Here is a 25,864-nt window from a genome sequence, read left to right on the forward strand (position 1 = left end):
TGTTGATACGCCCCCTTTTCCAAACCCACCTTGCAGATCGGCACACCTCTCTTGAGCAGAGACACTTTGTGAATGCGTGACAGGCATCACACGTGGCCACGTAGTCAGCCGCTGCTCTGTAAGACGCAGCTCCTTCTTCCTGTGCCAAGATGGATGGTAGTGTTACATCCCCAGAACTTTTGGCGAACATACCTTCGTCCAGCTGCCCAAATACATCCGTGAATAGTGCCTTGACCGTATGGAAGAGCAGGTCTTCGAAGTTCAGTTCAACCTCTTCTACGCCAAGCTCTGCCGCAGCAAACTCTGACCTCAACCACTCGTCGTGAACCTGAGAAGGCAGAGCAAACGGATCGATCGTACCTTCCTCAACAACCGCACCTTCCCAACAACGCTTCTGCAAACACATTGTGGACCCAAAAAGAGACACTGCAGCTCTGTATTGACGTAATTCACCCAAATAACATTTGAGAGACACTTGAAACGAAAGGCGGCTAAGAGACCTTAGAAGATCTACTGACGATCCTTGAATTCAATCAAAGGTGGCAAACCTCCAAACATATCAAATTTCATGGTCCAAATACATAGCATCGCGCTTTGTGCTTTCTGTACAAACCAATCACGGCCCTAAAAAGGCATCAACCCCCAGGTATCAAGAAATCATAGAAGAGGTCTATCCAGACAAAAAGATCGACCATGCTGGGACTCGAACCCAGAACCTTTACCAGCTGGAGATTTAACTTGTTCACACAAGTTGAAACCGGAAAGTAACGCGCTACCATTGCGCTACACGGCCTATCAGTATCACCATGGTGGGATCTTCAGCTCAAGATTACATCTCTTATAGACATATTGCAACGCAAAATCTTTCTTCCTCTTCACTTCTGTAACGAATACAAAACATACCTGGAAAAGATAACTGCAGAAGCGATCAGAAAAGTCACAATCAATAAAAAGATATTGGGACTCGGATACCGGGAGTCGAACCCGGGGCTGTTGAGAGATTTCAAGACTGAATCTAAACAGACACTTCTGAGAAGTGAGAGTCAACTATGTTACCGCTACACCATACCCGATTTTGGAGAGTGTGGTTTCCGATTTGGATGCGAGCTGTGGAGGGGAACGGGGTATATCAGGTAATGGGAACTGGGTTGTGTGGATATCATGACTCAAATCAAAGTTCTCTATCACTGGCAAGGCAGGCTCCCCCTGCCAACACCATGTTCTTTGATTCTGTCCAGGGATGCCCAACTCCAAGAAGTCCAATTCTTGTTTCATCAAAGACCAAAAGAACATTGCCAGCACCAGTGCATATGTTATTGTTGCGTGCATATGTATGAACGTGTGATTGTCACCCCCAAAAGCTTGCTCAAGATCTCAACAGTCATGCCTACCTAAGATAGTTTGAGGACCCATCATCGCCAACCTCATCCTCTCCCAGATTCCCACAAACCTCCTCAATAGCTTTTATCAAATACACCGTTCCATCCTCGGGCAATCCCCCTCCCTCCTAGGCCTCCAATCCATATGCCTCATATGCTCTTCCGACGGCGGCAACCGTTCCCAAACATCCCTATACCCCCCCCTCAGCACAACCGCAAACCTTTCATCAATCCTAACCTTGTTCTCCTCCGTACACATCAGCGGAAGCGGACCCTCCCCAGCATCATCCTCCTTCAAGAAAAAATCAACCAACCCTTCCTGTTGACTATCCAACAGCTGCCAGTACCTAGGCGTAGTCCCCGCCCGGCTAGGAACAATGTAGACGTTCGGCGGCTGAGCAAGATTCTGTTCTTCAGCCTTCCTATCAAAAGTCACCACACCTCCCAAAATCCTGTCCTCAGCCCAGTAACCAACCAGGTTTGACACCCCCAAGGGGTAAATATCACCATGTAAATAGTAAGGGTGGTGAAACGTAGTAGGAGGCGTCTCATCATCCGGGTCTTGCTTCCAGTGGGTAATCGCCTCGATGGAACGATCTCCCGTTCCCTGGTGAACTTCGATACCAACATCGAACAGAAGAACCCCTATTTCATTCAAAGCCATAGCAACGAGCTCAATGAGGCGAGTGTTGAAAACCTTGCTATCAGGCGTGGATTGGACGTACTTGGTTGTCAACTCACGGGGAAAAGACAGGAGCTTAAAGTCAAGCTTGTCCTTATACTCAAGGGCAAACTCTAGAGCACCGGGGCAGAGTTCAGGGTGGTGCTCAATGGGGTGGTTGCCACAGACGGCGGGGATGCGTTGGTCCCAGGCTACGTCTTCAATGGGAAGACCGTCGATAATTTGAGCGTAGGTGAACTGAGCTAGCTTACTAGAAAGGACGTTTCTCATGGCGCGGATCAACAGAGTGTAGTGGGCTGTGGTTTTCTGTCTCGCAGAGAAGCCAAGACGGGAGTTGTGGTCAAGGTGTGCGCGCCGCTTCATCCTTGCTGAGAGTGACTTCAACGTAGCCTCGTCCATTTTTTTTTTGTTGTTGACGCGTGCAGGCCTATCTGTGTGTGCTTCTGTTGTTGTGTAATGGTAGGAAATGAGGACGGAACGAACACTGCAAGGTCGGCTTGAGCAGGATATGAAGTTGGAGAAAGCAGGCGCCTTACATTGGGCCTGCGCTACATGTAAATAGAGGTTGGCTCTCTTTAAATAACCTGCGCTGTTACTCAAGCACCCGTTGGTTGTAAGCACCGCCAACATAATTGCGCTATTATACATTCGTGCATATTCTTATAACTGATTCCAGCTTCAGGCTGGAGGGCTGTGGGGCCCTAGATCAACCTCGTGATGGTGGTCGTTAGGGCGAGTTGGGCCGATGTCACACCATCGCCGCTGGTTTACCCCTGCGGGAGTATGTGGACCATGTTATTTTGGATAGATTTTAGACCAGAAAGGGCTCGGCTTCATCGAAAGGTACCGGCGATATCAGACGCCTTTGGTTGAACTGAAACCATCAGTTGGGACTCAGTAGAGCAGACAACTGGTGGTCGTTGGGACCTCTCTGTTGGGATGAATTGAGGACCCGGTCTGGCTTCGAGATTGTTAGCCACGATGAGCTTCAGAAGTCAACAACGTAAATTAATGTAACCGCACCTCCGTCCGCGGAGCCTTTGACAGGTAGAGTTGCTTTTGAGATTGAATGCGTGGCGTTAATGGGACATGGGAGTATCAGATAAAGGTTGCTCGGGACGTGACAGCGAATATACTTTGCTTCGTTTTTAAAGTGATTTTGGAAAACTGTGTCGCGTGGTATGTGCTGTAGAAAATCGACCAAATCCCCCCCTACCCATCAGACAAGCACAATGTTGCCCATCCCACTTGCCTCCTCTCCCCTCATAACCCCCTCTACAAAAGCGTCCGAACAGGGGTGCATGCCGCTCGAATCCTTCCCAGCAACCATTGTGTGCCAAAAGGCCGTAAAGACAGAGACATGAGCAGGCGGGTACATCGTGTGAAAGTTCCTGGAAACGAATTTGATGCATCTGATGCAATCTTTGTTGGCCGACAGAGGCTGTACGATATCCGGATCTGAGAAAACAGTGCTCATCACAGCAATGGTATCAAACACCCTGCCTTCAGTGTGTAGTTCTCTGTTGTTGGACCCAATGATTTGGTAACCAGCCGGATGTTTGGGGAATTTATACGCCTTTTCCGACCCAGAGGCGTTTGTACACGTTTGCGGTCGAGCTCTCATATCCCAGCGCAGTTGTCTCTCGAGGCTTGCTCCAATCAGGAACCCACGAGGGACATCCCTCAAGAGGCTCATGGTCGATCGAGTTGAGCATGGACTTGAGCGGGGCCGTGTTCCGCTTAAGCAAACCGACCACCACATCGTGATACAGATTCGAATACTTGTAACTGTCGTGGTAGCTAATCTTGATCCAGCTGTTCTTGATCTCAACCATTCCCAGCAAGCCATAGATTTTGTCTCGGGCGTCGTAACAAAGAGATTGCCGAGCGCTCCTTAGAGCTGGACTGATTAGCCACTCCTCTGGCCATGGCTCTTTGATCGTTGGATATCCTTCGCGATCCGAAAAGAGTCTCAAGATCTGGGTGAAAGAATAAGGGCCCGGAATCTTGAGATTAAGCCATTGAGTAACGCCACTCTCTTGAAGAGTGAGGCAGGCGCTGGTGAAGACGTCCCAGCTCATCATTGTCCTAGCTTTGTGCTCTCCGCCACAGGCTAGAGTGATATCCTGAGACAAGATCACCTCCTGGTAAATCCATAACCTCTGGAAACATGGTCGTGTCACCAGATCCCACACACCAACCCAGGTTGCCGAATCTGCGGTGGGCAGGCAGAGTCTTTCAAAGTCCTCTGGAAATCGAATCGCCGATGCATGCTGCATCAAATCGGGAGCATCGCGTAGAAAGTCGAATGCAGCTGCCGCCTGCGCCTTTTCGTCGTTGTTGCTCTGATCGATGCAGATCTGATCTATTCACAGCACCACCGAGTGTCCAGATGGTCTCAAGTGCTGAAGAATACCGTACAGTGACTTGGTAATAAGCTTCTCATGTCCATCGACGTTGATGGGCATATCAAAGGCACCTGGTCCCCATGTGTAGCTGAGCGCGGTGTACCAGATCGGTTTAACCAGGTCATCCATCAACAGGCCAAACTTGTTTTGAGGCACGGTAACATGTGCCGACTTCATAAGCTCCGACTTCCGTGTGACTTCCCGGTGACTTTCTCTGCAATTCTAGGGAACAGTGATGGAGGGTGCAGCATATCGAGTCGTCGTTGCTGCCTGGTTTGATTTCCAGAACCCGAATTTCATACGGGTCAAATATAGGTCGATAAGATGTTCCAGGTGAGTCATTCCTGGGATATATCTTCTTCTTTGATGCCCATGCTGTAACCGCGGCTTCCGGGAACCTATCGGCCTCTGATGCTATGCCAGGCTGTTGCCCGAATCTCGCAGGCTCAAGGATGGGATTGTCCCGCCATTCCGAGTAGCAACCGAGTCTTGGAAAGATCATGCAAATGTTGGTACAAGCGGTCGCCTGTGAGTTCTGGCATGTCCAAGTGTTTCTGAACTAAAAGGCCACTGGTGAAGGTTGTTTGAGGATTTTCAACACAGCCAGGCAGGAGACAGGCAACCAAGCTCTGGCCAGGCAGTTGGGTCGCACCTACCCAACATACAAAATAACTGCTGCACTCACCCCATTACATCTGCACAACCAACCACCACCTTCTAGAATCAAGACCACATAGAAAAAGGAACACGAATCAAGGCTAGCAAAAAGAAGTCGAGACTGAGAAAAATGCAAAAGATGATGCGGTTTATGTGGATCGAACACATGACCTTCAGATTAATGATTGAAGTAGACTTCAGTCTGACGCTCTCCCAACTGAGCTAAACCCGCTTTTCATATCATTGAGCGTCGGATATTACAATCATGGTAGTACAAGCAGCTTGCTGCTGAACCTAATCCAGTCCAGTAATGCACTGACTTTTGGCCCCAAGGACCAGAAGCAAGCCTGGGAATAGCGCCATCCCCTTGTTGACATCCAGTCCCTTCAGCCGCTAGAACCGCTAGTGAAAAGGGGGGTGAAAAGGGGCAACTCGTTACTGTACAGAAGCTCATTATCAGGGAAACTAATACAGACACTGGCCACCGCATCGTCACAAATCCGTATCGTTCTGTTTCATTACCCATACAGCTGCAGGGTCCAAAGTCCAAGCCCACAAGTCGGCAGACAAAGAGATTCCTCCCCATCAACTGCCGTCAGCACGCTTGGGAATAGCGTCATAGACACGGTCAACACGACCATTCCCCCAACCCCGTTCCTCCTTTCCCCCCATCTCCCAACCCCAATATCTCGGAGAAAAGGACCCAAACAGATCTCCCAAATCACGATCCCCAAAAGCATGACATCAGCCACTCCCCTCTAAACCAAGTAGAAGCCACACAAGTGGAGGCAAGTACCTCGCACAGTGTGCGCCCCAAAACTACACCATTCGACCAGAACGTTCACGATGTCCCCTTTCCCCTCAAAAGAGCCTCTATCATCGTCATCAATCATGACCAAGTTTGGCAAGTCCCCTATTGATGATGTCAGCAAAGAAGTACATACACATGCGGAAAGTTGCGTTGAGTTGTGGAGAGCCACACAAGCTTACGTACAAAGTAAACACTTGATTTGCCGGGCATTACTTTGTGCCTTGGCGTATTCGCCCCCTCCCCTTTTCCATCCTTCTCAGCCACTGTTGACTGGGCTGTACCTGGGCTAAACTTCCAGAAAAAAGATCCAAGTCACCCAAGACAAAAATTTGAGATGAAGGCTCACAGAAAGACAACCAAGGACAAAAGAGTGGGAGTTTTGACCCAAAGTCAAATTAATGCTTGTTGTTGATGTTATCAACCTGGGTATCAGGGAACAGAAAGAGAGAAGCCTCGGAATAATCTATGTAACATGTGTAGTGTGTGTGTGTGTGTGTCGTTCCCATTCCCTTCCCAAAAAAAAAAAGATAACGAGCGCTCAACCTCGCCATAAACCAACCCTTCCTTTATCCCAAATGCCTAAACCAAAAACGCGCGCAAAATGCCCATAAAACCACTTATTAGTCTATCATAAACGCAGCCATCATCCTCAATCCTACTCAGAGACAGCACCGAAGCAGGTCTCCATGATAATACCGGTGATTTGATATGGGTCGGCGTTGGAAGCGGGACGGCGATCCTCAAAGTAGCCATAACCCTTGGCCGCGCATTCCCTTGGGATACGGATAGAGGCGCCGCGGTTAGCGACGCCGTAGGAGAAGGTGTCGATAGAGCCAGTCTCGTGACGGCCGGTAAGGCGCTTCTCGTTACCCTCGCCGTACACGGCAATATGCTCGGCGTGGCGGCTCTCGAGCTTCTTGATGGCGGCCTCGATGTGCTTCATGCCGCCCTCCTCACGCATCTCCTTGGTGGAGAAGTTGCTGTGAAGACCGGCACCGTTCCAGTCGCCGGGAATGGGCTTGGGGTCGAAAGAGACCTTGGCACCGAACTCCTCGGCCACACGGTGGAGAAGGAAGCGAGAGAGCCAGAGGTGGTCACCCATCTCGATACCCTCGCAAGGGCCGACCTGGTACTCCCACTGAGCGGGCATCACCTCGGCGTTGGTGCCAGAGATCTTGACGCCGGCATACAAGCAGCACTTGTAGTGAGCCTCGACGATGTCACGCATGACAACCTTGCCAGCACCGACACCGCAGTAGTAGGGGCCCTGAGGAGCAGGGTAACCGTTCTTGGGCCAGCCATAGGGACGGTCGTTGAGGTCGAGCAGAGTGTACTCCTGCTCAAGACCGAACCACGGCTTGTGCTCGGCGTGAGCCTCCATCAACTTGGCGCACTCGTGGCGGTGGTTATACTTGTTGGGGGTGCCATCGTTGTTCAAGCACTCGGCAAGAACACTGTTTACTGGAGTTAGTTATGGTTACAACCTCTTGAGTTCAGGACTTCACATACAGAATGTTGGGGGTACCCCTGAACGGGTCGGGGAAGACAGCAACGGGCTGGAGGTAGATATCTGAGTTCTCGCCGGGAGCCTGGCCAGTGGAGGAACCGTCAAAGTTCCACATGGGAAGCTCGGCGGGAGTATAATCGGTGTCCTTGGCATCAAGAGTCTAATAGGAGCGCCATGTCAGTGTCTGGTGTTCCATCAAGATCTAGCTTCATTGTCCCAAAGATGTGGCATGCACAGCCCGGCAACGGCGCTGAATTTGGCTTTGCGGTGTGTCGACAATTCGTGATCCGGGATCCTCATGTTCATGCGATATGCGGTGCGGCGATGTCCGTCGGCTGGCGGTGCAAGTCTGGCCGGAGCAAGCCAGGGACCGTCGGTGTAGCGGCGAGGAGTTTGTCGAGTCACAAGCGGTGTCGTTGCTGGGATTGTCCATGGCGGGGTTTGCCAGCGAGCATGCAGAGTGGGGTGAAATCATGATTTTAGCGGGGTGTGATTCCGCTCGCCTCAGCAACGCAGAAGGCGAAATCGGAGTCGCGCCGAGGTTTCCCCAAAAATTCGAGTGGAATGTGGTGAGCCGCCGGTAGCAGTTGACTTGATGCGGACCCAGATCCGGAGGTAACACCAGATCACAGGCTAATCCGCAGGTGGTGTGGGTGGTTTCGTCGTTTTGGGTTCGTCGTTGGTTGACCCGCCAAGCCGCAGCATGCCCAAAAACCATTGTTTGCCGGTTGTGCCGTCATACGAATGACGACGGACAAGAAGAAACATAGGAAAAGTTCGGGACAAGAACATCAAAAGAATATTAACATACCCTTGATTTTGAGCGGACACCGCCCTCACTGTCGACCCAGATGTACTCGGCAATGATCTTGCCGCCCTGAGGCAGACGGAGGAACTTTTGCAAGTTCTCCGTGTAGGTGATATGTGATGGGTCGGCCTGAAGAAGCATGTGAGCCTTCACGTTCATAGACAGAGTCGAATACCATAACGACGAGATAACTCACCATTTTTGTGAAGTTGTGGGGGTTGTTGTTTTTGAAAAAGTGGTATAGGATCCGGCGAGGATGAGATTTGGTTTGTAGGTGAAAAGTGACAAAAGATATGCAAACTCGATAACAAGAGAAGACAGAATGTCGATGCACAAGGCGATAGTGGAGGAGAAAACAACAAAAGAAGGTTCAACGGGCAGCGGGGGCTGAGGCTTTTATGGTAAAAAAGATTGTCGTCTGAAGGTGGACTTGCAAAGCGTTCACGGTGGCAGGGCAGTGCGAACAAGAATTACAGGAACATGCGGTACCTTGCTCGAGGTACAGTACAGAGGTACCTGGAACACGCCGAGGCGGCAGCAACCCAGGAACACCGTACAACAAGGGGTCTGGGAGTGTGGGGAATGGACAGATGGGAAACTGTGTGTCCTCCCAGTGACACAGCGAGCATCTGAAAAGCCAGCCGAAAAGCAGCTGTGTGATGGAATCGTCCACGGATGCGTCCTTGTGTCCTCGACGGCCGTGGCCTGTCTCACGAAGACCTAGTGGGGTGGTTGGTGGGGCGAAACCAGCGATGGCTGGGCGCGGTACGTACCGGCCGGGCGGTAATTACACACATTACCAGTTGGTAATACTTCCCGTACGCGAGGCGTCCAGGTTAAAAACAGCGCAACGGTTTCTCTATCGGCGGCCGCTGCGCCCTTTGCGTTTCATTGCCGGGCTACACATTTCGCGATGCCGCTTTTTAAGGGTTTTTCTTACGTACATTTGCAACACTGTTGGTGCCAGACGAGAGAAGGTCGTGTACACTAGACAGGTCCAGATCGGATGGAAGTTGGCAAGCTTGCCCAACGTTTGCTGGACTTTGTTGAATCCAGCCATCTTGCCCTTGTGGGATCTTCCTCGTCGGATCTCGTATGTCCAAGACACACAGTCATCGGTCCTCGTGGTCTGTTTCCACTTGTTGACCACGAGCATCGATGTCTTTTTCCAGGGTTCTGTTGATGCCCTGTGACACATCTTGGAGGAACCACAATCCACATGCTGCCCCGCAAACTTTTGGAGTTTCTTTCACATGGCATCGCGGTCGACGGCGGGACATCCGTGGGTCTGTGATAGGAAGGCTCGGCGACCCGGGTGACCGGGGTGGGTGACGCCGAATATCAAAATTCGGTGTTGCTTGCGGTCCGACTTCAGCCATTGAGCCGGTACCGAAACGCTCCATCTACAACTGAGACATGAGGCAATATTAATCCTCAAGGCTGGAAAAAAGAAAAGAAATTGGAAATGGAATCGCTGAGGCCTTTTTCCCCATCGCAGCGGCATCTTTCCTGCGTGTACTAACCCTGAGAAGGTTTGGGTTGAACATGGGGCTGAAAGATGAAAGTGCTGGGTTCTGGAAAATCATCCGCTCATCCTGGCTCGTTCATCGGAAGACTATCACTCCTGCTCCGGCCGAGTCTCCGGGATCTACTTCTTGGACGCGGGTTTCCGGCTCAACAATGAACAGATGTTGCTGTCATTGTGTAGGGGGTTGCGAGCGGAAGATGATGAGAGGCTAATGTAATAGGTGCAGAGTGCATGCTGAGATGGGGGTCAGTTCTGTCCGGTTGTCGACATGGAATGAATGTGTTGTTTGAAGTCTTGGGCAGGCCGAGACCTTCTGTTTCTCCCCATCAGGAAGCGTGTCTCATCCCCACGATTTCCCCTGGCGGGAGGTGGTGGGAGAGAATGTGTGGGGTTCGCACCATCAACCTCCGGAATTGCTTGTTGTATGGGTACCGTCTGGAGTCGAATTCTAGACATGTAAAGTTGAAAGGCACTAGGAGAAGTGTCTTTATGCTGGTCGAGTCATTAGTGCGCATCAAGTTTCGTCGATTCACAAAGACATCCGCTAGACATCACATCAGCATCTGGTTTCCTATCTTTTCCTTGAAGAAAAACCCAAATCTATCTTTGTTTTGACCCTGGGGCCATGTTTCAATCTAAACTTTTTCTCCGGGTGTTCTTTCATCGTCGCATTCTTGGCAATGACCTGCGGCTCCTGGTGGCTCCGGGGCATGGCAGTGCCCCAAAATCGACGTTCCCGCCGAGCCATGCACGTGTTAAAGATCTGCTGAACATCAGCGCCCTTTGGGTTGCCTCTTGACATCATCGTGGGTTTGGGTTCAGTGCCGTAACCTGCTGCCGTCGTTCCTTAGCGTCATAACCCCATTTGAGAATCTCCATGAAACAGCGGCCTTCAGAGCCTCGCTCGTGAGGTGTTGAATTGCCCTCGTATTGTTCTGTACTTACGGTAAGCCACGTCTGTCTTGTAAGTGTGCTAAGTCCCACCAACGCGCGTCTTTTTCCGCGACGCGGTTGAAGTTGATGAGTGGGTGTGGAGATGGTGAAGTCTGGATGCTGGGTTCAACCCGACCCCACAAAGAATGAAGCGGCAGCCACACCAGCGGCAGCTGTCTTTGTGGATGTGTGGCTCGTACCTCGACAGCCTGGCAGCTCGTTTCTGCCCATTAACGAACCGGGAAATTTCGAGGTGCATCTCGACAAATTTCAAGATTCTCTGCCGTGCAACAGCACACAGCTTTACCGCTTCTTTTCTATCCGCCTCTACCGTAACCTCAGCGGCATACAGTTACCCAATAGATCCTCTTTGCCGCATATTACATCTGCAAGCCGGACCGCAACTCGCGTAGCATCCCATCCGCTTCCGGGTCCAAACTTGAAGTCTTCCACCACCCCTGTTGAAGTTTTGAAGATGTCAGGTAAGAATAATCCAATTCAATCATCCAATTCGTGTGGCGAGATCTCTTCTGGCCAATGGCCGTCCTGAACGCCGCATCACTTATCGTCGTCCTCCCATTGGTCCTAGCGCCTTTTTGACTAAGTTCTTGAGTTTGGACCACTTCAAGGCTGGTCTGGGCGCGCTACGGCCGCCGGGGTCCACTTCGGACTCCCCGCGGTGCCGCATCAGACGGACGACGGGTGTTACATCGCATGCCCAGGAACGCCTGGTTCCTATCGTGAACGTTCAAATGAGAAGAACATCTGCTCAAAAGTCACCGGTACTCGTATGTTTGACAGTTAGTGCAAGGGAAAATTCCCTCAAACTAGACATGGGACAAATCCTTTCCGCATTTGTATTTCTCTCTGCCAGATCCGTTGTCTTGTTGCATGTGGTTGATCAGATGGGCATATGCTGGCCAACACAGTGTAGAACTGCCGGTGTCGGGCTGCCTGGGCTTCAAGGTGTCGACACACGTCTAGGAGCAGCAGATTGGATACTCATCAAGTTTGGCATCAGCGGAGATGTACATTTCTGTGCCTTCAAATTGCTAATTAGTTGAACATCAAGGTTCAGCCCAGTTACGGACAAGACTTCCAGAACAACCATTCAGACTTCTGTACCATGTATGATACATGTAAGAGTTGCGCCAATGAACACAACTTCCCCACGCTCTCCACGACAGATTGTGACAACCGCTGTGGTGACACGTTGACACCAAATAGGTCGCTGTGCTCCCACACGCAACAAACGCCTAGAAACCATAAAAAGAGCAACGCTAGCAATCCTCAGCTCAGGCCTACATGACACGGATTTTGACAACCAAATATCCCGCAACATAGCAGCTACGCCCCATCTCCTTGATATGCTCAAGCAAGTTCAAGGGCTGGAAATATCGATGTATGTGTAGGCTGTTGATCCTCGAAATCCTCGATGGGATCGCTGGAGTAATTCGGAATGCTTCGAATATCAGCCCGGCCATCAACGGCTCGCTTCCTCGGCCGACCTCTTCTCTTGGTTGCAGCTCTGGCAACTACTGGCGCTTTGCTTCGTTCCTGGAGCTGTGAACGGCTGCCCATAAAGAGCTTTGGTGGGGCAAATCGTGTTTGGTCTTCAACTCCTTGGACCCCTGACTGTTTGACCCCCACAGACCGCGGGGGTGCCAGAGCTGGCGCCGCAGACGACAGGTCAACAGATGCGGGTAATGATCCCGAACTATTGCTCCCCACGTAGCCCGCAGATCCCAATGTATGAGCCCTACCTGGTTCCCCACGGGGAGACTCCTGGCTGACAGATTCCGTACTGATCGTGTTCTGGTTGTTAGGCTCGGCGTCTGATAAGTGTCTGTATCCCTGGTCATCAAGGACTTTGCTGCCAGGCTCCTCACTGGGGATAGATGCACAACGAATGGACTGGCTCTGGGAACCCCCATTCTGTGATTGGGGAGTGCCTTGACTGTTGTCGTCTATGTAACTTGCAGAAATTCCCGCATCCGACTCAATAATGCTACTGCTAGCAATGGCCCCGAGGCTTGGGACGTCTGATGAAGACCATGGCTCAACAGAGTCAGACGGCTGGCCAATATCAGCTGTGTACAATGGACAGCCTGTTGCCGCAGTACTGTTGATTTCCATCTCCGGTGGCCCCGTGGTACACGACAAGCTTGAAGACCTAGATGGTTGCAATGCTCGGGCGGCATCCCGCGATGCTTGGGCGAACGCCATGGACTCAATAATATTGCTACTATCATCACCGAATACAAATGACCGCCATCCCTCGTCAGCCTTGAGGGTCTGTGTCGTGATCTGTTGGTGTGGAACCTCACAAGAGCGTTCCAGAGATGGTGATTCTTTCGGCCATGAATTGCCGGAGGAGTTTGCGATGTTGCCACTCGATATGCTGCTACTTAATATGCGCTGATGGTTTTGAGGGTCCGGGGTGGTGATTGTGTTCTCGCCGCCATGATGATAGCTACCGGATCCCCAGAGTTCGGTAGCGTCGACTGTGGGGTTATCGATCTGGCCAGACGCGAGACTGCTGAAGCAGCTGTTGCTTGTATTCTCGTCCCCAAACTTCCTGGTGAGATTCAAGCTGGAGCTACTGTTCGTAACGTTGCCATCTTCGAGGCGGTGTGCCTGGCGTTTATCAATATTATCGCGATACATGTTCCTCTCTCCAGGGCTGCTGAGCGTATTCAGACCGCTGTAATCTGTGAAACTGTCGATGGTGCTCGCCGAATATGAATAACCGTCATACTTCTGGGTTCCTTGAGCCATCGCCAACAACTGCTCGTATCGATCAAGAGCCTCTGAGGTATCTTCTGAACCATGACTGATAGGTTGCTTCGTAGAATGGTCAAAGGCAGTACTGGTGGATTCCTGCGAATATGGAAATGAAGGTAGATCTTCTGAGAAACCTGCCCAGGACGATTCCGTCTCTTGCTGATGCCTCTGGCTGATCCCGGGGCTGATCTGCACTTCCGGCGACTGCTGGGTCCCAGCACCCATCTCCTTGTTCGAAGTCTCTTGGCGACGAAACCAGTTATTCCATTTGGAATTCGAATGTTTCTGGGAGGCTGGAACATTTGGAACCATCTGACCTACACGTGCGACGGTACTATTCGTGTCTTGAGAGTCCGGGTAGTGTTGTCGAGCGAAGTTGCTAGTCCTTGACCGTGAGACATGGCGACCTAAAGGCGATGAGGATGATGATGGACCAATAGAGCCAGGAACCAAAGGAATAGTATACTCTCCTCTGATCCGCTCATTTCTATCCATATGCGAAGATAATGGTGCCTTGGATAATGAATGCCCACTCCTCTGACGCAACCGGCTAGAGTCTAGGAAGAAGTTTAGTTCGGTATCAAATATTCCAACAATATTTATAACCCACTTCTATAGGTATGCTGCGAGGATGGTCTTGCCGGATGCGAAGTCGTCTCAGTGCGCGCCTGGCTAGCTGTTCTGATAGTGTTCCATCCGCTGATGGCCGAACCTTCAGCACCAAGTCTCTTCTGTTGACTTCCCACTCGAATCTTGACGGCATCACGGCCAATGGCCGGTACTGACAGGTCAAGTTTGCGCTTTCGGGTATCGGCATGCGAAGGCGCATTACCTGGTCCATGCCGTACTACTGGTGCATGCAGCCAAGGGTCCGGTCGTGGAGGAGGTTCGGGTCGTCGGCGGCGCTTCAAAGGATCCGGCGTTGGATCTCGACCTGTTTCCTAACCCAGGTCTGCGAGAAACTTCAGCCTCATCTCCTTGAGCTTCTCTTCCCCATACTTGGCAAGCAGTGTTTCAGACCCCCGGTTACGTGGCGGCTGTTCAAGAGGTTGATGGGTTGCTGAACCGTGACTGTCCTGTCGAGCTGGGACCTTGAAGAATGACCGAAGCTGTTCGATGGCTTCCTCATGGCCTGGGCTATATTGGTTCTGAATGCCTGAGAATGATCCCCTTCGGCCCGGCTGAGGCGATGGTTGATGTGCAAGTATCACTGTTTGGCGAGATGACGAGCGCCTGCCGTCATTTCTAGCAGCCTCCCTTTCTTCGGCTTGGGCTCTAATGCGAGCAAAGTACTCCTTCTGGCGTTGCTTAGCAGGGTTAACCTTTCTCAGTCTGCCGCGTTTCGAACGATGAAGATCTCCATCAACCCAGTTCATCCTGGCTCTTGAGAGGGGCGTTCCATTCCTCCCGTGTGTTTGCACCAGAAAAGGCCCAGGCGAGGATGCCGACCTTCGCTGTGGAAAGTATGGCATGACGAAGTGAAGCCGCGGCGGGCTGATCGCGAGTGAAGTGTATTGAAGAGAAGGAGCTGACAACTCATATAAAGTTGGGCGTCGACAGAATTGGGATGGTACCCATCATGTTTGGAAAGTGGAAGTTGTCAGATCCTGCCGTCGGGTCCCATCTCACCAAGATTTCCAGAGAAAGAGCTACCCCTGTCAAGCGTGCCTTCCATAAAGCTTCCAGAACACAGCTTAAACTGCCGGGCGGGGCCGTCAACGTCAACCCCGCATCTCTGCAACCACAACCTCGCTCCTTCAACCCCACCATGAGAGCTTCAACAACAACCACATTGAGGATATTGCGACGCCTCACGTCTCTCAGCCGCCATCCAACCCAAACAATCTCTTGCGCACAACTGCCCCTCCCCTCGTTCTTCCGCAAAATGTCCTCTTCTCCCCCCCCCCTCCGCCCAAACGACGCCCGGCACTACCCTCCTCCGCCAGCCCGTAACCCTAGCCTGCATCCAACTCCCCTCCACATCCACCAAATCCGACAACCTCTCCCACGCCGCCACCGCCGTCTCCTCGGCCGTCAAATCCACCTCGGCCAAAATCGTCGTCCTCCCCGAATGCTTCAACTCCCCCTACGGCACCGACCACTTTCCCTCCTACGCCGAGCCCCTCCCCGCCGACCCCTCCAACCCCTCCCCCGACCTCAACCCATCCTTCCTCGCCCTCCAAAACATCGCCCGCGACAACAAAGTCTACCTCATCGGCGGCTCCATCCCCGAGCTTGTCGTTGACAGCAACAACAATGAGAAGAAATACTACAACACCTCCCTCATCTTCTCCCCCGAGGGAAAACTCCTCGCCACGCACAGAAAAGTCCACCTTTTCGACATTGACATCCCGGGCGGGATCACGTTCACCGAGTCGGACATCCTGTCGCCGGGGAATAAGCTTACTATTGTGGACCTCCCCGAGTACGGCAAGATAGCCGTGGCGATTTGCTATGACATTCGCTTCCCCGAGTTGGCGACCATTGCGGCCAGAAAGGGATGCTTCGCGTTGATCTATCCTGGTGCTTTCAACCTTACTACTGGGCCGCTGCACTGGAAGCTGTTGGGACAGGCGAGGGCGGTGGATAACCAGCTGTATGTGGCGCTGTGCAGTCCGGCGAGGGATATGACCGAGGGGGTGTACCATGCTTATGGGCACAGTTTGATCGTGGACCCGATGGCGAAAGTGCTGCAGGAGGCTGGTGAAGGGGAGCAGGTTGTTAGTGCGGTGTTGGATGGGGACAGCATTGAGAAGGCGAGAAAGGGGATTCCATTGAGGGATCAGAGAAGGTTTGATGTTTATCCTGATGTTAGTGAGGGGAAGGTGAGCTATGACGAGAAGCCATAGATACGATGAATGTGTGAGAAGATACGAGGTGTAGGTATATAATGACATGATGACACCAAAATCAAGAGTTTCAAGTTGCAAAACAATGTATGAGGAAGATCCTTTCTTTCTTGTTGATGCAATCGACCTTTATGAGAAGCTTCTATGACTCGCTTCAGATACCCCTTTTCAGGAGGCTTTTACCGCACCCATGGCCCTCTACCCATTTACAGCAGCAAAGGCTTGACCGTTTGCTGCCCTCCTTTTCCCGGTGCTATCTCCTAGTAAATGTTTGGAATGTACCGGAGCCTCTAGTCTCTAAACCACAGTCACCCTTCTTAAATCGCCTATTGGAGAGCCTTGGCGGCAAAGGTAGGAAGGACGAAGCTGGCCTTGTGGATCTCGGAGTTGTAGTAGCGGCAGTGCTTCTCCTCCTCCTCCTTGGTCCAGGAGCGGAGGGGAACCTTGACGTTGCGGTTGGCGTCCTTGGTGCAGACCATGAAGCCGATCTGGCCCGAGGGGTAGGTGGGGATGGTGGTGTAGGCGTACTCGGCCACGGGGAAGATCTCCTTGCAGTCCTGCTTGAGCTTGGTGATCAGGGGAAGGTGGAGCCATTGGTTCTCAGCTACAAAACAATAATAGTCAGCCAACATGGTTCTTGACATGCGCGGGTTCGACTAGCAAGGAGATTGTCTTGTAAGAGTCAAAGCCAAAAAAGAAGATACCCGCAGCATTCGGAAAGTCGAGAAACGCAAAGCTACCACTTGGTAGGCTCCTGAGGGGCTTGGGCAACATCAGTGTTGCTATCGGGCAAAGTTGGTGTCCGACACAACAAAAAAGAATATACCCCCCAGGCCTCGAACTTTCCCAGATAAAGGAGACGTACAACCTTGAGTGGTAATGACACCGCCCTCACGGAGGGCGTCGTGGAGAAGCTTGAAGTAGGGCTTCTGGAAGAGAGACTCGGCGGGACCCTCGGGGTCGGAGGAGTCGGTGATGATGACGTCGAAGGTGTTCTTGTAGTCATCAAGGAACTTGAAGCCGTCGCCGACGTGGACCTTGACCTTGGGGTGGTTGAAGCCAGCGGACATGTGGGGGAGGTACTGCTTGGAGAGGCGGATGACGGCCTGCGAGATGTGTTGGCAAATTGGTTCTGAAAAGTTAAAGACACCGGAACTGAACTCACCTCGTCGATGTCGCAGAGGATAGCCTCCTCAACACAGTCGTGCTTGACGACCTCACGGAGGACACCGCCGTCACCACCGCCAATGACGAGGACCTTCTTGGGCTCAGGGTGGGACATCATGGCAAGGTTGGTGATCATCTCCTGGTAGGCAAACTCATCACGCTCGGTGGCCTGGATGACGTTGTCCAGGACGAGGACGTTGCCGTAGTCAGTAGACTTGAAGATCAAGACATCCTGGTACTTGGACTTCTCGTGGTGGAGGACCTTCTCGACCTTGAGAGTCATGGCCTGGCCTATGGAGAGAACATCGAAATTAGACACATGATCTCTTCTTCAAGGGGGTACAGAAGTTTGTTTACTTACCAGGCCACATGTTGGAGATCTCGCGGAACCAGCCATCTATTATGCAAGCCACAATGTCAGTCTCGTTTCATGAGTTTTCGCACAGACATCATGTCGGTAGTTGTAACCCAACACAATTTCACTCTATGAACCGGCCCGTTTTGTGAAATGGTGCATTTCATGATCAATAATGCCACGCGGCAGAGCTGCGTGAGTGAGGCGCACTCTATGCCGGCGGCAGAGTCTGGTGATGCCGTAACGGAATGAAGCTATTAAACTCTGAAACTCTTGTGATCAACGCCATGACGAGGTGAGAGACGGGTCGGCATTGGGGCATCTGGCGGCACCGAACATCGCAGGGCTGACCGATATACCCGATGATTCCGATTGCCCACCACATGGAGAAGGCGTGGGCACCGTTTCGAGGTGTGAATATTGGTGTGGATGGCGGGGTCGTGGTCGTTCAGCCCCTCCATGAAGGAGAGTGCAAGCGTGAGGTGAGGGCCAGAAGGGGAACATCAGAACTTCTTACCCTTGATGGTAGAGTGTGTGATGTCACCCATTTTGAGAGATTGGTGGAGGTTACGAGTGGTCTGAAAGGTATGAAGTGGCCTGGATAGAAGACGCCTTGCACAAACTCGAAGTGAAGCCAACTTGAAGGAGGGGCAGGCAAAAAGTTATGGTGGAGGTGGGGTTTATCAACAACGATACGGCAAACCGATTGTAGCGAGCGGGTGCAGAGATTTTTCTTCAGGGAGGTATGAGCGAATTACAGGGTCCAAACTTCGCGGTGTGGAGAGCCCAGCTTGAGGGTTGGAAGTAAAAACTCAAACATAACCCTGGAAAATACTCATTCTGACGTCTGAAATCTGCCAACCTTTCATCCGTAGCTATCCGTGGCTGTCGTCGCACTATCTTATCGCTATCAAAAACAGGCAATGCTTTTGAGGCAGAGGGGTAATGAGGAGGGGTCACTAGCAACAAAATCAACTTGCCATAGACAGACTCCCTGAACTAGAGCAAAGCGGAGAAGGAGATGTTGTGGTCTGTCTGGAAGCTTCATTGTTATTTAAGTAAGTTGGGTGTACTTGGACAACAACTGTGCGACGCACGGCGTTGAGCCGGAGAGCGAAAGCGATGGCCGGGATTGAGCCGTTCAGAGGAGACCTCTACCTGCCGGACTGGACGGCCCCGCTCCGGCGACAGCTCGGACCTTTGCCCAGCGAGGGCCCGAGGGGTCAAAAAGGCAGGACGCTAATGAGGGCTGAGGAATGTCTGAGCGCCCGATCATTGGCACCATCGCGTTGAAGATCAGCAGATGATGTTTGCAGCTCACGGAACGGCGCGATCACTCACCACTTCAACTGCGCACGAGCTGCCGTAAGTGGATGGTGACAATCCGAGGCACAGAGCTTGCGGGCCCCGTGGGCCGTACCACCGGGGATGTGCCGTGCCGTGATTTGTATGATGCTCACTCCTTCTCGTTTGGAATTATAATGATGATGTCGGATTGGGGGCCCTTCCTACCCAGCAGACAGCTATCGAGTAAATTATGACCGAGGTAGTTGGTGTCTTTTGTCTCGAGCAGGCTGTGTAACAGTGACTCGGCCTCATTGCCAGACACCACATGTCTTTGATGCTATGCTGTATACAGATCACCACAAATAGATTGTAGATTCGCCGAGGTCAGCTTGATGGCTCGGGTCCCTGCACCCCTCCGAGACCACCCTCCCGCTGCTCCCAAACTGTTCAGTGAGCCAAAGACCGGTGAGAATGTCTGCGGCCATGCAGTCGCCCGAAACGCACTATCAAAAAACAAAAGTGACGCCGCATGCCCACACTGCGGAATCGGCGTAGCTGCAGAATATATTAATCGGTATATGTTGGCGTTGCTGCCATGTGGCTCTGATTGGTGCGGCGGGCTGTGGATGTTTCCAGGAACACCGTGGCTTTGGATGTCGTCAAAAGCTTCCTTTGCGTGTGTCATTGAACACGAAATCATCATGACGAACTCCATTCCCGTCTCACTGAGGGCTGATCTGCGCCCTTCTTGTCAGTCAACCAGTAGGGCTAGGTAGGAACTTTTAGTGAAAAGTGTCCACCCAAGCCCTGGTGAAGTCCATTCTCGCTTGCCCCTCATCTCATGGATGATTGCGAAAGACGGAAAAAAGAAACGAAGTTTTGAAGCTACACAGCTCAACTCCACAAGATGCTGCGCACGCTGGAGATGGTCACGTCCATCCGCCACCGGAGAGAATGTACCGTAGGCATCTATCTGGCAGTTCCCAGTCAGTGAGCCTATCGACAGCTTGGTGAGCCCAAAGACCAAAAACAATGACGAACATCTGACACTTGAAGCGCACAGATCAGGCCCAAACGCTCGGGGCGGTTCGCGTGGCATTTTGTGGCAGTTTGAAAGGCTAGCAGGCCACAGGGGCCTCTTACAAGGTGAGTGGCTCGGGGAAAATGTGGTAAATCTGGAGTCGAAGTGAGCCCGAGCCGTCGACCTGCATCTGCCCGCGGTCCTTCATTGGTGCATGTGAAGTCAAAGGACCCGCCCACATCTTCAATTCAACTCATTGTCCAGCTTCGGAGCTAGCGCGGAGAGGCAGCTGCAGCCCGGGGCGCAATAAAAGGGGTTTCCGCCGTTCTTGGTAGGAAAAAGTGCATTACCGAGATACAGGACACGCGCATAGGCGCAAGCGCTCGGTCTTCGTGTTCTGGTGTCTTTGAGTAAGACTTCTTGAAGGGCAGCGTGAAAAACCATCAGTTCGGTACCGTCAAAGTTGGCTGTAGTGTAAAGGCATACGGATACCTAGAATTTAAGGGTTGAGCATGCTGCCCAGTTGTTGCGCCGGAGCGGGCCCTGCCTCCGCTTCCGGTTGTTACGGCCGGTGTTGACAGAGCAGGCCTTGATAAGAGGCAAGGAAGCGAGCTGAAATCCGTGGCGATGGCGCCAAAGCTGGCGACTGATGGAGCCCTTTTTGATGACAAACTGGAGGTTTTAGTTGCGATCAACCGTTACGGATTGCGGACCCGACCTTGACGGGCTTGGCCACTCCATCGGATCTGCTGGTATTGGACATTTGCGAAATGCACCGATGATACTGCGCAGCAAAAGAAGAGGAATTCCAGAACACACGGCCCACCCGAACCACGAGGACCACCGCATGGCCAGTGTGCAGTACTCGGTAGGTGGAACAATGAAAGACATTGAGGAATGAATACTCTGTACCTCTACTCAAAAAAGAAGAAGCACGAGATGCTGAGATAGATGCAGGCAGTTGCAAGACATGAACCCCTGAACAAGTGCTTACCACTTTTCAAGGTGTGTCCGGCGTGCCTTGCTAGTGTACCGCGCTCTCTTCAGCACGGCCCACGCAGGGCCCCTCGAGGCGAGAAGAAGAATGGGGTTGCATGGATGGACATGGGTGCATCGATGCATGGAAAGATGAGCGCTGCAGAAGAATTAATACGGGGGGAGGTCGCACCTGGCGCTGAGCCAAGGGTCGCCGGCCGTTCTGCTGCTCTTTTTGCTGCTTCTGCTGCCCATCCCCTCGGTGCACCTGATCGATCCTCTCACCTAAAATTCCTGTATTACGATTATTCCTCTCAGCTTCCATTCTTCTATCCTTTTTGTTCTCGCTGCCGGACCGCTCGGATTGTCCCTCACTCTCCCGTCATAATCCCCCCTTTCTGTCAACTCAACCCGCCGTGGCCCGCTTTCCCCATCCGTCACATCCCGGCTCACTCCTCGTCAGTCCAGCTCCAGTTTCACCAGCAACCCCCAGACAACAGCAGACAGCATTGTCGAGAAGCGCCAATTGCCCATCGGAAGCCTGGCCGGTCGATGGTAAGGCGAGGATAAGGCGCCATTGAGATCGAATCTCGACCACGGGCTCGCTGCGACGTCAATACGACCTTCTTACAGCGCCATCAGGCGTTTCATGTCCTGTGGACCTCAGCTCCCCTTCGTGCGCCGCCCTCCGTCATTCGCTCGCAGCACGCCCTTCTCGACAGCTAATACTCCGAAGTTCGACAATCGTCACACGCCGAACGACCTTTTTTGGTTTTTCCTTTTTTGATATTTCGCATCGATTCGCCATCACAACGGCCACCCGACTGATATAATGTGTTTTGGAGCTCGCGAAAAAGGCGACGAGGCCGGCGCGGCCAGGTCGCGTGAGTTGGACAAGATTATTCGTGCCGATGAGAAGAAGATGTCAAAGGAGGTGAAGCTGCTGTTGTTAGGTACGGATGCTTTGGCCCGGTCTATTGCGCTGTCTGCAGCTATCCTAACTGTGTCAAACAGGAGCGGGCGAATCCGGCAAATCCACGGTGCTCAAGCAGATGAAGTTGATCTACGCGCAGGGGTTCAGCAAAAGCGAAAAGCTGGAGTGGAAGCCAGTAGTGTTCCAGAATATCGTCCATTCCTTTCGATTAATCTTCGACGCCATGAACGAGCTCAATATCCCATTTGAGAACCCAGATAACGAGGTTGGTATCTAACTACATGAGTGTTTGGCTCTCCCCCGCTAACGCAACATGCGTAGAAAAACATGGCGCACATTATGGTGGACTACGATGTGGTTGCGGATGAGCCACTGCCAGAAGACTACTTGGAACCCATCAAAAGCTTATGGCAAGACCAGGGCGTGAAGAGTGCCATCGCGAAGGGCAACGAATATGCCTTGCATGACAACCTTGACTAGTAAGCAGCCTGCGCCGTCGCCTTTGTTGTGATATTTTGCAATTTGCTGACCAACCCGCTTGCAGCTTCTGCGGCGATTTGGACCGTGTATGGGCCAAAGACTACATACCAACTGATCAGGATTTGTTGCGCTCAAGGTTAAGGACAACGGGCATCACTGAGACGATCTTCGACCTCGGTCAACTCACATATCGCATGTTCGACGTCGGCGGCCAAAGATCAGAACGCAAGAAGTGGATTCACTGCTTCGAAAACGTCAACTGCCTGCTATTTTTGGTAGCCATTTCAGGTTACGACCAATGTCTGGTGGAAGACAAGGACGGTGTATGTTGACCCCCACGCATACCTCAAGTACCGTTACCAAAAAAAAACGGAAACTAACGATTGAACTAGAACCAAATGAACGAAGCCCTGATGCTGTGGGAGTCCATCGCCAACTCTCACTGGTTCAGCAAGTCTGCGCTGATCCTCTTCCTGAACAAGATGGATCTCTTCAAAGAGAAGCTGGCCAAGAGCCCGATAACAGATCACGGCTTCACCGACTACCACGGCCCACCGGACGACCCGAACCTGGCCAGCAAGTACTTCATGGACAAGTTCCGGGCGCTGAACCGGAACCCAGAGAAGGAGATTTACGGACATTTCACTAACGCGACCGACACCAACTTGCTCAAGATCACCATGGGTTCCGTGCAGGATATGATTATCCAACGGAACTTGAAGCAGCTTATACTGTAAGGGGCGAACCACTTATTTGCATATTCGATGTTTTCAACACTTTTTCTTCACACACAACTTCGCCTCTTGACTATATCTCACACATTTTATTTACGAACAGTGCGCGCCCCTTGTAAAGGTTTTCTCGGTGTCCGTCTGCAAAAAAGAAACGGCCGGAAAACGGGGAGAGGAGGCAAAAAGACAAATGGTTGTAATTCACTACACTACCTTGTTTTGTTTCGCGTCCTTTTTTGTTTGTTTTCGTCATTCATCCTTGTCATTACTTATCATGATACTGGGTTCTGGGCGGCTTGTTTTTTTGTTGCTTTTTTTTCTTTCTCATGCCCTTTTTCCCCGTTTTTTATGTTTTATTGGGGATACAAATGTGACCTAACCAGAGTTTTTTTTACTTGATTATGATAGGGTCTGAAAAAGGAAGAAGAGAAGAGAACATGATAGCCTCCGTTTCTTCTTTGCGAGTTTTCCGCGACACATTTCTTCACCGTTTCTCTACATTTGAGCCGAGACCGACTGCACCCGCTGCTGCATATTCATGCAGATCTCGACAGACCCCGGCTCTTATTTTACCCTCCGCGTGGCAGACACGGCACACACACGATTCCCGCCCGTCCGTCCGTCCGTCTACGAACCGAATTGTTACTTGCCGTCCGAACGGGTTCGAATGACGACATTGCTTTGTCCGTTTGGGCAGACTTTTTGATTCAAGGTGTATATGCTTTTTTGGGGGGGAGGGGCGGGGGGGCGTGTTGGTTTGTTTATACTTTTTTATATACCTTTTTGGGGGAAGAGGACTACGATGGCTGTGATGATGGGGTATTTTGTGGCTTTCCATGGCGTTCCTTGTTTCTGCTAATTTTCGACTTACATGCGAGCAGAGAGATGTTGGAATAGGGGGAGACTTTGAGGTGATTATGATGGTTGTGGTGCTGGGTGTTTGGATAGGAGAGGGAAATGTGTTAGTTTTTGCATAGTGGTGATGAAGATGGTGATATGATTGCGAGAATAAGAGATGAGAATGTTTGAAAGAACGAGATGGAAGAAGATGTGAAGGTGTGAGAAAATGAGACAAGCGGTCGTTCGAGCTGAGGAAGCTGAGGGGGAGGGGGAGGTCTCTTATACCCAGGGTGGCTGAAGTGTGAGTTGGGGCTGTTATTAAAGCGGCTGGACGGCAAGGGCGGCGGGCGGACGTTGATGAGAAGTGGGGAATTTACCGCTGTGAGCCAGGGGAATGGATGTGACCCCAGTGGTGGGATGGGAGAGGAGAGAAGGTTTGTTGATGTGACACTGCATGAACGGTGTGCATGGAACGGGGCGGCCGTGGGGGAACGGGAGGATTGGGGTGCTAAGCTGTGGGCCAGATAAGTTCAAAGAGAGATAGAGAGAAGTTTGAGAGACTATTTAATCGCTTTGAGAAATCACATTTTGCTGGCTGCAGTTGACGCCGTACAGATACATTTATCACTTTCTTGTGGGGGGTAAGATTTTGGAGCGAGGAAACGGGATATTTCCAAGCCTTTTTTCTCAGTCTTGACATTTTTTTCTGACAAGAGAAAGGGGTTACATTCCAGATGGACCCCCTTGTTCTCAACCGAAACCAGCTTTTTCTTCGGTGGTGTGTTTTAAGGGTGTGGTGCTTCATGCTACCAAGACCACCACACACGCCATCTTGGATGATAAACCACCTCAAAAAGAAAGAAACGAGGACAGCCAAGGTGCGGCGTGGATGGTTGGGGAGATACCTATGCGAGAAATAGGGGTATTGCAGATGTTATCAAGATACTGGTCAATCTGGTCGAATCTTGAATGGCTTTTTTTGTTGTTTCTTTTCACATGTGAACCTTGACGGATGAATTGGAACAAGACGATCGACAAAAGATAAAACAAAAGATCGACACTCCCAACTACCGAGAGGAGGTTGGGCGCTGTGGAGCGGGAAAGCCGGTGCCTCCGTCCGCGGGTGCTGCCGTTGCAGAGAAGGATTTCCAGGCCTGGAAGCAATCGCCGAAGCGTTGAGGAAGAAGGGGAAAACTCACCGAACATTTGTGCCGCGCCTATAAGACGCCCAGAAGTCAATGCTGCAACGTTGGCTGCACTCGGCGCAACCGGGGAGACGCAAGTTCAACACCCGGTTTTTTGACGCTATTTCTGACGAGATAACGGCGATGTTTTGCCAAAATTTGGATGTTGTGAGTTGTTTGAAGATATCCACCTGGATATATCCACTTTATGCCAACTTGACCGTTGGATGTTGGGGTGACAGGTGGAGTGGGCAGACAGGAAGTGGAACATCGTTACTTCGCTGGCTTCTTGCTTTCTTCTTCCCCCCTGAAATTGACAACACAGCAACAGGGAAACAGGCAGAAATCAGGCATTTGACTTGTCAAACAGAGAAATATTTTTCCAGCGAGAAGTTTGAAGGAAACGGTGTTGGACCTGGCTCCGTTTTGTTCGATGCAACGACATTCATGTAGGTCAAGCTGGAACCAATGTCTCGAAACTGCAGGACGAATGTCTTGGGCGGTGGGATATTTCTTTTTCTTACTCGCGGTTCGGTGGTAATCT

At 51.6% G+C, this 25,864-nt stretch overlaps 6 protein-coding genes and 3 non-coding genes across 9 annotated transcripts; 5 read left to right on the forward strand and 4 right to left on the reverse strand.

Moving 5' to 3' along the window:
* The first annotated feature begins 688 nt into the window (after positions 1-688).
* QC762_0042680 lies at positions 689-793 on the forward strand. The gene has a single exon. It is a non-coding gene; the product is annotated as a tRNA-Arg (tRNA).
* A 170-nt stretch (positions 794-963) lies between these two features.
* Positions 964-1,073, forward strand: QC762_0042690. Its single transcript has one exon. It is a non-coding gene; the product is annotated as a tRNA-Glu (tRNA).
* A 394-nt stretch (positions 1,074-1,467) lies between these two features.
* On the reverse strand, positions 1,468-2,460 carry QC762_210210 (uncharacterized protein; the record flags this gene model as incomplete). The annotated part of the gene is made up of 1 exon (XM_062887924.1): positions 1,468-2,460. One exon carries the CDS (start codon positions 2,458-2,460, stop codon positions 1,468-1,470), a length of 993 nt encoding a protein of 330 aa, XP_062746102.1.
* A 2,809-nt stretch (positions 2,461-5,269) lies between these two features.
* QC762_0042710 lies at positions 5,270-5,358 on the forward strand. The gene has a single exon. It is a non-coding gene; the product is annotated as a tRNA-Phe (tRNA).
* Positions 5,359-6,397: 1,039 nt separating this feature from the next.
* On the reverse strand, positions 6,398-8,845 carry GLN1_1 (glutamate--ammonia ligase). The gene is made up of 4 exons (XM_062883385.1): positions 8,449-8,845; positions 8,256-8,381; positions 7,447-7,604; positions 6,398-7,391 (listed from the first exon to the last, which is right to left on the reverse strand). Exons 1-4 carry the CDS (start codon positions 8,449-8,451, stop codon positions 6,593-6,595), a joined length of 1,086 nt encoding a protein of 361 aa, XP_062746103.1. The 5' UTR covers positions 8,452-8,845; the 3' UTR covers positions 6,398-6,592.
* A 3,239-nt stretch (positions 8,846-12,084) lies between these two features.
* Positions 12,085-14,873, reverse strand: QC762_210230 (uncharacterized protein; the record flags this gene model as incomplete). The annotated part of the gene is given in 4 exon segments (XM_062887925.1): positions 12,085-13,631; positions 13,905-14,054; positions 14,108-14,431; positions 14,444-14,873. 4 exon segments carry the CDS (start codon positions 14,871-14,873, stop codon positions 12,085-12,087), a joined length of 2,451 nt encoding a protein of 816 aa, XP_062746104.1.
* A 392-nt stretch (positions 14,874-15,265) lies between these two features.
* NIT3 (Omega-amidase nit3) lies at positions 15,266-15,742 on the forward strand (the record flags this gene model as incomplete). The annotated part of the gene is made up of 1 exon (XM_062887926.1): positions 15,266-15,742. One exon carries the CDS (start codon positions 15,266-15,268, stop codon positions 15,740-15,742), a length of 477 nt encoding a protein of 158 aa, XP_062746105.1.
* Positions 15,743-16,418: 676 nt separating this feature from the next.
* SPE3 (putrescine aminopropyltransferase) lies at positions 16,419-21,320 on the reverse strand. Its single transcript, XM_062887927.1, has 5 exons — positions 18,386-21,320; positions 17,875-17,910; positions 17,512-17,804; positions 17,212-17,452; positions 16,419-16,950 (listed from the first exon to the last, which is right to left on the reverse strand). The coding sequence occupies exons 1-5, from the start codon at positions 18,414-18,416 to the stop codon at positions 16,673-16,675; spliced, it is 879 nt and encodes a 292-aa protein (XP_062746106.1). The 5' UTR covers positions 18,417-21,320; the 3' UTR covers positions 16,419-16,672.
* On the forward strand, positions 20,651-24,086 carry GNA2 (G-Protein alpha subunit). The gene is made up of 7 exons (XM_062887928.1): positions 20,651-21,044; positions 21,134-22,104; positions 22,166-22,350; positions 22,407-22,564; positions 22,630-22,888; positions 22,958-23,298; positions 23,403-24,086. The coding sequence occupies exons 2-7, from the start codon at positions 21,984-21,986 to the stop codon at positions 23,416-23,418; spliced, it is 1,080 nt and encodes a 359-aa protein (XP_062746107.1). The 5' UTR covers positions 20,651-21,044; positions 21,134-21,983; the 3' UTR covers positions 23,419-24,086.
* The last annotated feature ends 1,778 nt before the right edge of the window (positions 24,087-25,864 follow it).

This window comes from Podospora pseudocomata (assembly GCF_035222375.1).
Source record: "Podospora pseudocomata strain CBS 415.72m chromosome 2 map unlocalized CBS415.72m_2.2, whole genome shotgun sequence".
Lineage (NCBI taxonomy): Eukaryota > Fungi > Ascomycota > Sordariomycetes > Sordariales > Podosporaceae > Podospora > Podospora pseudocomata.